This window comes from Grammomys surdaster, unplaced genomic scaffold (assembly GCF_004785775.1).
Source record: "Grammomys surdaster isolate TR1022 unplaced genomic scaffold, NIH_TR_1.0 126113, whole genome shotgun sequence".
NCBI classification, from domain to species: Eukaryota; Metazoa; Chordata; class Mammalia; order Rodentia; family Muridae; genus Grammomys; species Grammomys surdaster.
Window position 1 is genome coordinate 5,317,436 of NW_021620921.1, and position 14,769 is coordinate 5,332,204.

The window sequence follows — 14,769 nt, forward strand, 5'->3', positions numbered from 1 at the left end:
CCCTCCCTTCCTTCCTTTCTTTTTATAAAACAGGAAGATAGCTGTCAGACTCCCAAGATGTGTTTGCATTATAGAAAAGTTTCTGTTGTTTAAATTTCCATTTCAATTTCCAGATCACAAAACAAAGGGGTAAATTTTTTAAATAAACATTTTCATTGGGAGTTCAGTGTTTTTAGACTTGTTTCTTCATTTTAAGTAAATAATTGATCAGATTTACTTGTATGGTATAGATATGATGACAGATTGTCCCATCCCTGATATATCTGGCAAGTGACTTAGTACTGATTACTATGTACTCAGGTTCTCCTCTCAGTCCTCACCAGCTGCTTACCCACAGTAATTACAAAGTTTGATGTTGGGTTTTCATCTTTATAAATGACAAAGATTGTCATCCTTTCATAAGGTTTTTGACTTTTTCAGTTTCTTTAAAGATCCTTTGAATTTAATATTTGAACATTTCCTGGGAAAGTTTTTGGAAATTAGGAAGTTCATAGGCAGGCTGAGTAGACTTTATATAGATAGTAGTGATTTGTTCATCTCCTTAAATATCAGTCAGTGAAATAAAATAATCTCCTACAAAATAACTTTTATAACATATAATGCTTTCATTGCTTAGGGACAGCCAATATAAATAAATGTTACTATAAGCTAGCTTTGAGTTTTCAGAACAAGTGGTTTGCGTTCCCTAGCAGCTCTGTAAGAGGCCTCTTTTATCAATGGAGAAATCAAACAGTAGATAAGTGGTAACAAAGTCAGTGCTTTCTCTGGTGTTGATGTGCAGTTTCTGCATTCAACTCATATCAGTATTATATATCACCCTTTTACCTCTGTGAAGTGGTTTATGCATTCATGTTCAAGCTATGTCTATTTATTATTTGAGTATAGTAATCTTTGAATTACTTTGTCTTAATATAGGAACTGGAAGTAATGGAGCATAGTATATTCTTTCAAGTTAAGTACTTGAATTTGAAATCAGTTATTCATTTTTTTAAAGAAAATTACCGGAATCTCTGTACGATAAACTTGTAGCTAAGGATGACTTTGAACTTATGATTCACTTCGCTCTGCCTCTTGAGCTGAGACTCTAGGTGTGTACTTCACCACACCTGGTCTGTCCTATGCTAGGGGTCAAACTCAGTGTTATAAATAAAGCGTAAGAACTCCACCAACTAAGCTGTATCTCTGATCTCAGGTTCTGTTGTTTGAATAGTTGGATTTGTTTCACTAAAGTAGCTTTGCTTTTAGTTAGATCACTTCCAGTTCCACTATCATTGCAGCCAAGCCAGAAAGCTATAGTAAATTTTCTCAAAGCAAATCTTACATTATTTCATTCATTTCTCCATAAAGACCTCAAACCATAGTTTCACTGGAATTCAGTTAAAATGCATCTGTTACATCTTAATTTTTCTCTCTTGACAATTGTCGTTTTGTATTTTGTGTGCCAATCATAACTAGACTTACTGTGTTTGGAGTTTTTTGGTTTTTCTTTTTCCTTTTTTATTGAGGTAGGCTTTCACTGTGTTTCAGACTGACTTTGCAGAGCTGGAATTACAAACCTGTACCACCTTGTCCACAAGCTCTGTAACTGACTTGTTAATTTTTTTTAAATTGTGTTTACTTTGTTTGTATTTTGCATGCGCATGCATGCTACATATTTGTATGGAGGTTTGAGAACAAGTTGTGGGAGTTGGTTTTCTCCACCCTAATGGATCCTGAGGATTGATCACAGAGTATTTGGCTTCACAGCAAATCCCATAGCCCTCTGATACCATCTCCTGGTTCTACCTTTTTGATGCTGCTTTATGGCCCCAGGCCATTGTACATGCTGTTCCCTCAACCTGAAAATATATTCCTTTCCTGTCAACATTTTTTCACTTTTTTCAATTCCTAGAGAAATTACTTAGACTACTGCCCCATATGTTTGGAACCTTTGCTGTATGTTCCAGATTTTTCCTTTATTTGATAACATTTACTGTTGTTGTAAGTAAGTCCTTATTTCCTGTCTTTCTTCCTTGCTAGACTCAGTCTCCATAAGGGTAAGTACCATGTCTTCTTTTTTTCTCTGTTAACATCCGGTTGACTACACTTGTATCATACATGCTCTATAAATATTAGTTGGCTCAAAGTTAAATGACTGAGATGTTTGACATTGAAAAAAAGCTACCTAAATTTTTAAGGGTAGACATGTGAGATCCTAGGCGTGATCTGTAGCACAACCAAAAATTAAAACATTTAAAGAATTTTTCTTAAAATAACTAAGCTTTTTACCAATACTTAAAATTTAAAAGTATTGTTACATTGTAGTATCTTCTAGTTGAAGTAGCAGATTGATTCCTAGGAATGAAAAGGGGAAATAAATACCATTTTAATGATAGTCACAATCTTTTTGTTTCCTTTTATTCTTTAATATGTCCTTGGCTTATGAAACTTTTTATGTAATTCTTGGGATTATCATTTCTTCCTGTCTGAAATTTCAACTGCCTTTCTTCTCTTTTTTAGTTAATATTCATCTCTTAACAATATTTACTAAATCTGTTGTTTTTAAATAGAACAACTGAACAACAAAACTGCACATGTGAGGATTTCCTGGTAGCTCTTGAGTATACTAATCCTTTTACTCACATAAGTAAAGCAAAGAGGAAGGCTTTCCTGCTTGTTTAGTTGCTCAGGAGATTATTTTCATCGTCTATTCCCTATTACTTTCTTCATTATTTTTAAACTGATTATGGGATTGTCCTGCTAATACTGTTGGAGCTGCTGTTCATTATGTGATTTATCTTGTTCTGCTCTAGGTGGTGCTGTAGAAATGAACCAAATTATGTTGAAATGTTTTCCACATGCTATTTGGCCTTAATGTTTTTATTAAGAGTAACCTCAGAATAATGTGTGTGTGTGTATAGTGGTTTGGATGTTTCTTTTTAAATCTTTCTTAATGAAATAAACTATCTTTGATACTTTTTTTTTTACTCTAAAGCTCAGTGAAATGTTTGCGTGTGTATGGGGTGAATGTGTGTGCAGGTATAAACCTATGCATGCATATGAGGAGTCACATGTCATACATACTCTTGTTGCTCATTTTTTGAGTTAGGATCTCATTGAACTTTAGAGCGCATTGATTCTGCTAGGCTGACTACCAGCAAGTCTCCTAGAGATTGCTGTCTCTGCCTAAGGCCATCATGTCTGGCTTTATATGTGGTTGCTGTGGTCCAGGCTCAGGTCCTTCCTCATGCATAGCAAACACTTTACTCATAGAGCCAGCCCCACAGTGAGTTTTTAATAAATAAAACTTAAACGAAAATTGAAGGCCTGTTAGTTCATCTTCTGGCTTACAAATCAGACTCTATGATGGGTGAAATTCTTTATTGTTGATTTTATTTTTGAGACTTGGTCTCCTGATGGAGCCCTACACTAGCCTTACACTTGAACTCTTCTGCCTTAGTCTCTTGAACACTGGGATTACACGTATGTTCCAGTTTGCCCAACAATATGTGAATTCTTTATATCAGTTTTTAGTCCATTAAAAATTGTCAGTAGGCATTTTCTGTAGAATATACTTTTATATTCTTTAAGATGCTTATTTTTTATGCTTTTTATGATTAAATAAAGTTAAACTTCCTGAGTCTAAAATCTTAATTTCTATCAAGCTTTAAATTTAAGCTAAGAAATCAATGTGATTGGTTATATGATAATAGTTTGGGATATTTCTTTTTAGTCTTGTTTCCTAATGCTATACTCTGGCACCATATTGTGGGGATCATTAAAATTTGCTTTTAGTTTTCTTACTGATAACGCATCTAGTCTCTTATGATAAAGATGACAAAAATATATATCAGGAGCATTGCGTAGTGTCTAGAATAGTGGAGAGCACTCAGTACATATTAGCCACTATGACCCATTATTTATAGATATGCTGTGTTGACATTTTTCAGCATTACTGAACTTCATCTGCTGATATTTTACTTTTTAAAAATACATTTAATTTTGTTTGTGTACTTGTAGTACAGTGCATATGTGTGTATGTATGTGTGTGTATATATATGTATATATATACACACATATATATGTATATGTGTATATATATACACATATACATATATATATATCCTTTTTTATTAGAACCTTTTGTGGTTCTTTGAAATAGGTAACATTTTATGTAACCATGCCATATTACATACTTTATGCCATATAGTATATTTGTATGATAGAAATGTTGAAATTACTTCCATCCTATAAAGACAAGCATTTGTTTAAATTTAAAATCATAAGAAATTCTTTTCTGAATGTTTGATCACAAATAGAGTTGCTCCACTAAAATTGAAGATTGTATACTTGATAATTTGTTTTCTTGTACTCATTTAAGTTTTTATCAAGTTGTTGTAATTAAAATTTAGCTTCATAGATTTCCAAAGTCTTTAATTTACAGATATTGATTCTAAGTCTTATATTTAGAAAGCCTTTCTTTATATTATGCAGATTAAAATGAAACCTAGTTACAGATTATTCAAAGTTTATTCTTTTGTGCTTTAGTTTAGAAAAAGTTTTGGTGGTTATTAATTCTAATCTTACTGACATTAGCATTTGACTCAGAGGGTACCAAGAAACTTTTTAAGTGTGTGAGTGGGTTTTAAACAACACACTTGCAGAGTTAAATTAGACAAGGTAGGATAATAAAATTAATTTAATAAAATTACTTAAAACTACTTTCTGCTAGAGTACCCCAGTGCTTCTTATCTGAGTTCTTAATTTGTATCAGAAGGAGGGTTAGATGCTCAAGCTGTACGGAGGAACTTTCTGAGTTACAGTTTTTGCTCTTCCATTTTTCCCACATCTAATTGTTCTGTCACAGAAATTGTTTCCCTGGATTTGGAATCTGCAGCTTTATTTCTTGTATTCATTAGGCTGACAGACAGGCTTTGCTTTGATAAATTTGTAGTTCTGGGGCTCTCCAGTGCTGATGTTAAGGGAGAAACTACTTTCCTATACTACAGTAGATATTATACCAAATGTTATATTCATCTCAATGGTCTTCTGAAAATTATAGTTAATTTTAATCTTTGAACTTGGGTAATTTATTATAATTTTACTCGAATGTCTGTTCGTTTTACTGAGTACTTTGCAAATAGAGAAAAACTCTAAACTTTGGAGAGGAAAACAGTATTTCTGCTTTGGTACTTAATTGCTGATCTTTGCCATAAGCATTTTTACTATCCTTAAAAATGTAGTTACCACAATTATCATTGATCCTCTTCTGTGGCAGCTGTAGTTGTGTGCTTATGCATGTGTATAAGTGTGTTTGCCTTTTTTCCTTTCCTTCAATAAACGTGGTTCAGCTAATACCTGTATTATGAAAGAAGCTGGGATAATGTTGCTGAAGTTTATCTAAGATCATCAGCCTTGAAAATTTGGCCCATCTATAGAAACTTGATAATGAAAGATGTCAGTTTATCAGCAAACAATTCTAGATCCTAAACACTTGCAACAAATATTTTTACTTCATACGTTCTTTAAAATTAGTTTTAAATAATCAGGAATAAGATATTTTTAAGTAGACTTATAATACCCAGAAATATTAAAATGCCATATTAGTCTAGCACAGTTGTTAATCACAGTAAAACTAATAGAAAAGACGAGAATGAGTAAAATGGAAGGCTAGATGCACTGGTTGATTATTGGGGATGGAAAGTCTTTACAAGTTGTTTCAATCACTGTTCTATTTCTATGAGGAGACATTGTGGCCAAGGCAACTTATAACAAGAGAAAGCATTTAATTGGGAACTTACTGTTTCAGAAGTTTAGTCTATTATCCTCATGGCAGTTAGCATGGGGTATGTCGGCAGACCTGTTGCTGGAGAAACAGTTGAGATATGTCCTGATCTACAGGTGAGACACACAGACACACACATGGGGGTGGGGGTGGGGAGACAGAGAAAGAATTACACAGACAGACAGACACTTACTGACTGTGGCTGGCATGGGCTTTTAATGTATCAAAGTCAACCACCTGTGACACATCCTCCAAGGTTACACCCACTAATTCTTTTAATCCTTTCAAAGATTTTTGTTCTGCATTCAAATACATGGACCTATAGGGGTGGGGCACAACATTCTACTCCCTTTTGCCCATACATTTATAGCTATGTCATAATGCAAAGTCCAACTTCAAAATCCTCATAGTTTTTCACAGTTTCAACACTTTTGAAAGTCCAGAGTCTCTTCTGAGACTCAGGCAGTCTCTTAATTTTAAACCCCTTTTAAAATCAAAATCTAAATGCAGATCACATATTTTCAATATATAATGGCATAGAATATACATTAACATTCCAAAAGAGAGGAAGAGGTTCATGGTGAAGAAATACTGGACCAACAGGGAAAATTCCAAACTCTATCTTCATATTTAAGATAGTACTCTTCTGATTTCCAGCTCCTTTCAGCTTTGTTAACTTCATTTTCTCTTGGGCCTGCTCTGCACCTGGTCTACAGTTTTCCTCAGCAGGTATCCCACAACTCTGGCATCTTCACATCTTGGGATATCTAATACAATCCAAGCTTTACCTACACTGCTTCATTTAATGGCCTCTTGAGGCCTCCATGTAGTGACACCCCTGACAGACACCTGACCTCAGTGGCTTTCGTTAGACATAGGGAGGGGTTCTACAACCTCTGTCTTTGACTCTAAAACTAGAACCACATGGCCATGACTGAAGCTGGAACGTGGCCGCCTCTTTCATTTATATTTGCATCAACTTTCTGCTATTGATGGTTTCCTTCACTGCTTACGCTTTCCTATAATTCCTCTTTACAAGTTAGTTGGAAGCTTAGCTGGGAGGGATCTTGCACTGACCATTATTCCACTTCCTTTATTCCATTTAGCATAGGCTTTGGTTTAAGCTTTTTATCTTGAGCACAGACTTAACTCTGTTACACTTACTGATGATTCTTTTTCTCCTTAAATTGTGCATTTTTTTTCCTTGCTTACATAGCTCCTTTTATTACAGATCTGCATGAGAGTGACCACTAATAACCACATGGCACAATCAATAGTAGGCTGTCTTGAAATTTCTTCTGCCAACACCATTAAACCTATCTTCAGTTTATCTTCAGGCAGATATGTAGGACAAGGGCAGAAGGCAGCCATATGACAAGAAAATGATCTTTAGGCCACTTTGTAATATTCTTCCCCTCTGCAACTTCTTGAGCTGGGTCCCTACACTTCAAATCACTTTCTGCACTGTCTTCCATGTTCCTATAAAGATAACTAGTCCTCCAAATCCCAGCATGGCCAGACTTGTTACAGCAATACTTTACTCATGGTACCAACCTCTTAGTCACTGTTCTGTTGCTGTTAAGAGACACCATGACTAAAGCAACTCTTAAAGGAGAAAGCATTTAATTGGAGACTTTTAGTCTCTGGTTACTAAGCATTTAAATATATGAGCCTATGGGTGTTTGTTACTCTCAGAAAATCACTTTATAATGCATAATGCATATTAAAGTTGTAGGTGTGTTAAAAGCCTAACCGTGGAATATAGATCAAAAGTTAAACAAGTAGATACTTATTTTACTGTTTTTTTTTTTCAGGAGGACTATTGAACTAAGAGAAAGTGAGACAGGAGAAATTGATATTAGTGATTGTAAAATATGCATTATTTAAAAGCCAAGTATGTTGTGGGAAATAAATTATTTCTCATACCATAACTGGAAAAACTTGCTTAAGCTCATAAGAACTCACAGAGACTGAAGCAGCATGCACATGGCTCACACAGTCCTACACCAGGTCTTTAGCGCATAGATAGATAGATAGATAGATAGATAGATAGTACGGTTTCTAGTTTAATGTTTTTATGGGACCCCTGAATGTGCAAATAAGTGTGTTTCTGATTCTTGTGTCTTCTATTAGGCTCTTTTCCTTCTGTGGTTTGTCTTGTTTGTCTATTCCAACTTCAATGTGATAGTCTTCATATATTCTGTTCTATTTTGTTATATTTTTATCTGTTACCCTTTTTTCCCATCCTAATGAACAGAAAGGGAATAGATCAGGATTGGATGGAGAAGTGGGAGGAACTGGAAGGAATAGAGGGAGGGAGATTGTAATGAAAATGTATTAGAAAAATCTGTCAGGATAAGGAAAAACAGTAACATGCTTAACATCTCAATTGTCAGATATGAACACAAATATAGCTGTTAATGTACTGTTTGTGAGGAAAACTTGTTCAGTTGATGAAATTGCTTTGGGTGGGGACTGTGCATTGTACTTTAGCAATTATATGTTATTTTCTAAATTGCACCAGTATTGTAGCTAGATAAATAAATCAATTCTTGAGAAATAACTAGAAGAAGAGATTTGTTTGGAAAGTTTTATCATTCTGGTACAAAAATTAAAGGTTTTGAACTCTAAAAGTTTGATACCTTACATGCACATGCTTATATTTTATATCTTACAGGTAACATTTACAATGTTGTGGGCTTTACATCTATAGTTTATAGTGTTGTGCATACAGATTTTGATTGAAACTGGATGATTTACCACAAAGGACTTTTTCACTATTTTCTCTGCCTTTATACATATTTTAAAGGGATTGATACTTCACATGACTAAGACCAATTCCAAACTTTTTAGTTTATTACTGATTTATTTTCAGAAAAAATGATTAAATATATTTAGGTATGCTCTTATTGCAAATTAAGTCAATTTAGCAGAGTAGTTAAAATACAAAGCAGTATTAAATACAAAAAAAATATATTAACCTATGAAGTTATGCATGTTATGGGAGGAGGCAGGAAATAAATATGGTACATAAAAATATGTGGTTTTATCTGAAAATGTTATAAAAATAACCAAATACATGACTATATAAAGAGTATCAAGAGTTACTGGTGGAGAGTTGCAATTTTCAGTGGATAAATAAGGACATGATTTCATTGAAAAGGTGACAGACTTTGAAGGAAGGATTGAAATAAACGAACAAAACCACTCCAGCATGGCAGGCAGAAGACACAGCTAATGCAAATACCCTAAACAAGGAACATAACTGATGTTTTGGAAGATTGAGCTAGATAAGCACCTGGAGTTGACAAACTAGAAAGAAGGTAGCCTATGAAGTCAGGTAATGGACATCTTAGGTAGCTTCCTGTTGATGTGATGAAATACCCTGACAGAAGCAGCTTAAAGGGGAAAGGGTGTACTTGGCTTACAATTTGAGGTTACAGTAAGTACCTCATTAGAAGGGAAGTCAAGGCATCAAGAATTTGAAGTAGCTAGTTACAGCACATTTGCAGTCTAAAACAGATAACAGTGAATTCATTCACGCATGCAGTGTACAACTTGCCCTCTTCATTTTATAGTCCTGGATCCCCTGCTCAGGGAATGGTCCCACCTACAATCAAAATGGGTTTTCCCATATTAATTAATTTAATCAAGATAGTCTCTCAGACATTCTCAGCGGTTAGCTTTAATGTAGTTAATCCTTTATAGAAATACCCTGGAGGCGCTTCCTAAATGTCATGTTGACAATATTAACCATCATATGAGACAAGCTTATATTAGACCTTGATAGGTTAGTATCAAAGGACATTTGTGATTATTTTGAATAAAGTTAAAATATTGTAGATTTGAGTAGAGAAAGTGGTGATCATGGGACTTGAAATTCACCAGTCTGCCTAGAAGAATATCCTCTTGCCTAGGAGGATAAGAAAGAATTTCCAATGGAAAATGATTTAGTGTTGTTTGGTTTAGAATTATTTCCTATCACCTTAACTAGGAAAATAGATCTACTTTTAAACCACAGTTATATTTACATTTAATTGAAGAATTAAACCTATAAATAATCTCATATAAAGGGACAGTTGCTTTGTATCCTCTTATATCTGTTCAATCATGTCATTTGAAAAATTGATGTTCTATTTTAATAAAATTTTAAAAATTTCTATAATTTGAGACATTTTCTTTTTACTTATAAATGTAATTAACTCATTTTTAGAATGTGAATAATTGCCATTTATCTTCCTTCCCCATGAAACTAAATTACATTGAGTAGCCATTCGTACCTATTAACCAAGATTCACTTATATTTCTTTTGTTTAAAATGCTCTGCATTTGCTTGTGAATGAAATACACATTCTGTTTTTCAGTTAAAAAGTTAAGATAGAATAGATAGATGATACAGTAATAGTATATTAAAAGAAAAATGTGAGGCCATTGAGCCCTAGATTGTCTATTCTCTTGTAAAAGTGATCTACCTTTTTGATATAGTGAGAGTGTTTTCAAATTTGGCTTCCTCCACTGTATTTCAATTATATTTTCTTTAAATTCTCATAATTACATGGTTTGAATCACCAACTTGATTACTTGGTAGCTATATTTTTATCTTACTGTGGCATAGATTTGGTGCTGATGGTAGACTTGTAAGTTAGTTGACAGCATACCTACAGGATAGAAAGCTAAGTAGTTAATTGTTAAATGTCATTAAGCACAGTGAAAGATAGTTACTTGTGTTTTGTGTGATAGAACGTTTTAGTTGAAGACTTCACTGTTCTAGTGGTATTTTTTTCCAGTTGACTAAAATTTCATTCTAGCTATCTTGAAGATTGAGTAAACCCTGTTTTTAAGGCAGTAACACTTTATGTATAAAATATTTTATACATTATTAGCTCTTATTTTTTTTAAAGTTATGTCTCAAAATTTTACTGCTTATCATTGTGAAATAATAGTTTTATTATTTTAGTTGTCTCTAACAATAGTGTCTTCATACCTGAATAGTGTTAAGTATTTTTATAAAAATTGAATTCCAAGAATTTTCTAAGTTTTGGGTAGAAGGAATTAAAGTACATCTTGTTAACAACTGTCATCATTTGGGTTGCATGTTGCTTTCTTACAATATAGGGAGGTGAGTCTGAGATAGTTTGACTTGGCTTCTAAAGGATAACTGGCTTTGTGTGCACAAAATAAGATTGAAACCTAGCATTAGATGGTTTATTAACAGGTTATTTCTGTGTGAAAGGAAAGCATGTCAGAGAGTAAACTATCATGGAAACTTAGTTGAGTTTCCTGTAACTGAATTACTGTGTAAACCTGCTTAAACTTAACTAAGTTAATTCACAGCTCTCAGACTTCTCAGTTGTTAAATTATTTAGTATTTGTAGGCTAACAACAGTTATTTGTTGTATTCAAATCTGTAATTCTATAGTAATAGGACATACAGGCATAAGATTATTTTACTTTGAAATAGTATTGATTACTTTAAAACCTGTGCTGCATGTGTTTTTATTATTATTTTTTTAAGCAGGACTCACACAAATACAGTGTGAACCAAAAATTACATGTGAAAAAGTTTGCTGAGATTTTTTACAATATATCTGAGATACTTATGTTTCATAAACTCTAAGGTATAATTGCTAGACTTTGATCCAAGTTAAAAAAGAATATTATTGATATGTGTGTATGTGTATAAAGTATGCACACTATTTTAAAGAAATTTTCTGAATTAAGTTCAAGCGAGAAGCTTATAGGGATAATTCTCTAATATAGCTGGCAATCGTCTTTGGGAGAAATTAACCTGTTTAAAAACAAACTCAGCGTTATTGAGTACATTCTCAGTCCATAAGTTATGTATAGAAAGTAAGCACAGTAGTGATTAGTTAGATGGAAATATTTTGTGTTGGAGTCAGTATATAAAGCCGAAGATCAGCCTCAGGTCTTGAGATCAGGATCCCTAAGTGCCTTCTGTTCACTCACAGAAAGGTTTTTTGTTTTTGTTTTTGTTTGTTTTTTTTTTTTTTTTTTTAAATTTTGTAAGACGTGTTTAAAGTATTTGAGTATTATTAATGGGTGAAGGAAAAATCACTACTATCCAAATTTAATTACTTTTGTACAAAAATCTTTAAAAAATTTAGAATGCTTTGTTTTTAAAGCACTCTGGCTAAAGAGTAAAGTAGTTTGAATTTTAATTCTAGTTTCATGCCTTATTATAACTTTGGACATACCATTTATGCATTTGTTATTTATGAGAATGAGGAAAGGACAGTTATTTCAAAGAACTTAATTATTTTATTGTTTATTTTGAAGATTTTAAACTAGGAGTCATGTAAAAGTCATCACTTTTTTTCTCTTTTTATAAACCAGCATGTGATAATGAAATAAATGAGTTCTAGAAGTCTGAGTTTAAGAAGTCTATTTTGTCTCTGGAGTACATTTATATTCCCCCATTTTCTTGGTAGCGGATACTCTGTTTTCAAGGAAGCTGAATGGGAAATACAGACTTGAGCAACTTGTTCCAACTGCAGTATATCAGCATATGAAGATGCATAAGCGAATTCTTGGACACTTATCATCGGTGTACTGTGTAACTTTTGATCGAACTGGCAGGCGGATATTTACTGTAAGTCATTTTTAAAGTCTTATCTTTACTGGTAGATAGAATTGAAGAAACAATGTCTATACGAGAACTTGGAAGTAAAGTTTTTTTTTTCTTTGAATGAGAAATCGAAAATTTGTGTAATTTAAAAAAACACTCTCTAATAAGTTTCTACTTTAATTTGAACTTTTTCCAAGTTCAGAAGTTCCTAAATTTAGTCCTGTTATAGTGTAATCACAGTAACATTATGTCCTATGTCCTGCATACCTGAATTTCTCAATATCATATCAAATAGGCTGGTGGGGCTTTCATAAAGTGTTATGTAGTATTTTTAGGTCTCACAGCATGGGCAAATTGTAGAACAATATTGTCTACAGAGAACCACTTGCTAACTCGAGAAAATTCTCTTTAAATGGTGATGGAAATTTTGTGCATATCTGACATTCTTTATTCAGGATTCTGTCATCCTTAACACCTAATTCTTAAAAATACCTGATGATATTGCTTTATGAGTTGTTTGTAATTTGGTTTCTCCTAACATATAGGGAAAAGGAACAGGTTTTCAGCTTTAAGTGAGAAAAAATATTTTGAAAGTATTTCAAGTCATTTATTCAAGTGCCTTAACTATTATACTCAGTAAGGATATACTATTTATCATACTACTATGGTTATACTTATTAAACATCCTTTGGGCTGAAAGTATGCATTTATATGGTTCTTAATTGCTTTTGAAAGAGGAAAGTGGGCAATAGAACTTTGGATAGAAATACTAATTTCTCAGCAATTGATGGAAACAGATGCAGATACCCACAGCCAAATGTTAAGGGATGCTTGGGGAATTCTGTGAAAGAGGGGAAGAAGTATTGTAGGGGTGAGAAGGGTCAAGGACACCACAAGAAAACCCACAGCATCAACTAACCTGGGCTCATGGGGGGCTCACAGAGACTGAACTGACAGCCAGGAGCCTGCGTGGGACTGACCTAGACCATCTACTTACATGCTAAGGTTGTGTAGCTTGGTTTTCTTGTAGGACTCCTAACAGTAGGAGCAGGTACTGTCTGACTCTTGACAACTTTTGGGCCCCTTTTCTCATACTGAGTTGCCTTGTCCAGCCTTATTGCAACTTGAGTTGCCAGGTTTGGTTGATGTCCATGGGAAGTCTGTCCTTTCCTGAAGAGAAACAGGAGGAATGGATGGTTGGGGAACTGGGGGGTGGGAAGTGGGAGGGGGTAAAGTGGAGTCAGAGGGAAGATGAGGTGGGGGGCACCATGATCGGGATGTAAAAAAGTAACAATAATAATACAAAATTTTAAAAAGAAATTACCATTTCTGACTTTGGAGAACTGCTGCTAACTTTAACGATTTATTTGTTTGTTTATTTATTTTGTGCATAGGAATGTGTTTTGCCTTTGTGTATATGTGTACACCATATGCATGCCTGGTACCCATGTAGTTCAGAAGAAAGCATCAGATTTCTTGAAGTCCAGAAGGCACACACAGAAGGGAAGAAAAGTAACATAGTTATGAATATATGGTCTTACCTAGACTCTAAAAGATATTTGTAAGAATGTGATATAATTTCCTAATTTTGCCAAATTCATAGTTTCATTCTTATGGTGATTTAATAATACACTCCGGAGTAGAACTGCTAAGAGAGCCTGGTTTTTTGTGTTTTTTTTAAATTCACTTTCTATTTATATACATTTTTCTGTGTGTTCCTGTGTGCCTGCCGAGGCCAGGTGTTAGATTTCCTGGAACTAGAGTTAGAGGCAGGTGTGATTTATCCTCATGAGTGATGGGAACCAACTGGGTTTTTCAGTATATGGTTCTTAACCCCTGAGCTATCTCTTTAGCTATGGGACCTGATTTTTACAGTTTACTTTTTATATCTACTGCTGAGATTACCTTGTAAAATTGTACTTAATGGTGGATATTTTCTCCTTGAACTAGAAGCACACTACATGCTGAACTGACTGGTGCTTGCTTTAAAATTTGTTCTTAAAAATTGAATAAGGATCAATAAAGCTTGTGGTAGTAGTTCATGGCCAACAGGAAATACATATGTGTCAACATGCTGATATAATTTATTAGAATGACATTTTGGTAAAGGACTAGCCAGTGTTTTCTTTTCATGTATTTGGTATTTAAGACTTTTAGGTTTAATACTAAGTTGCTAGTGCTGGTATGTTTGAAAGCTTTTTCGAAGGACAAGAGCATCAGCTTTGGCACTAGAATGCGTTTAGTCACAGCTTTGCCAAGTCCCTTACCAAGTCCAGAGAGGAGAATGGATACTAACAGCAACAGTAGGGTTTTGAGGGAGTATGTAAAACAGTGTAATGATGACTGTCTATCTAGGGTACAGAAAAAAGCCATTGCGTTTTACCTACTGCTGTTAGTTTCTAGATGTCTTAAAACGAAT

At 33.8% G+C, this 14,769-nt stretch overlaps 1 protein-coding gene across 1 annotated transcript in view; it reads left to right on the plus strand.

Moving 5' to 3' along the window:
• The window catches only part of Phip (pleckstrin homology domain interacting protein), a 106,338-nt gene that overhangs the window by 18,242 nt on the left and 73,327 nt on the right, over positions 1-14,769 (plus strand). Inside the window, exon 6 of the mRNA XM_028756184.1 lies at positions 12,214-12,374. Within this exon, the coding sequence (XP_028612017.1) occupies positions 12,214-12,374 (161 nt within the window). The remainder of the gene's footprint in view (positions 1-12,213; positions 12,375-14,769) is intronic.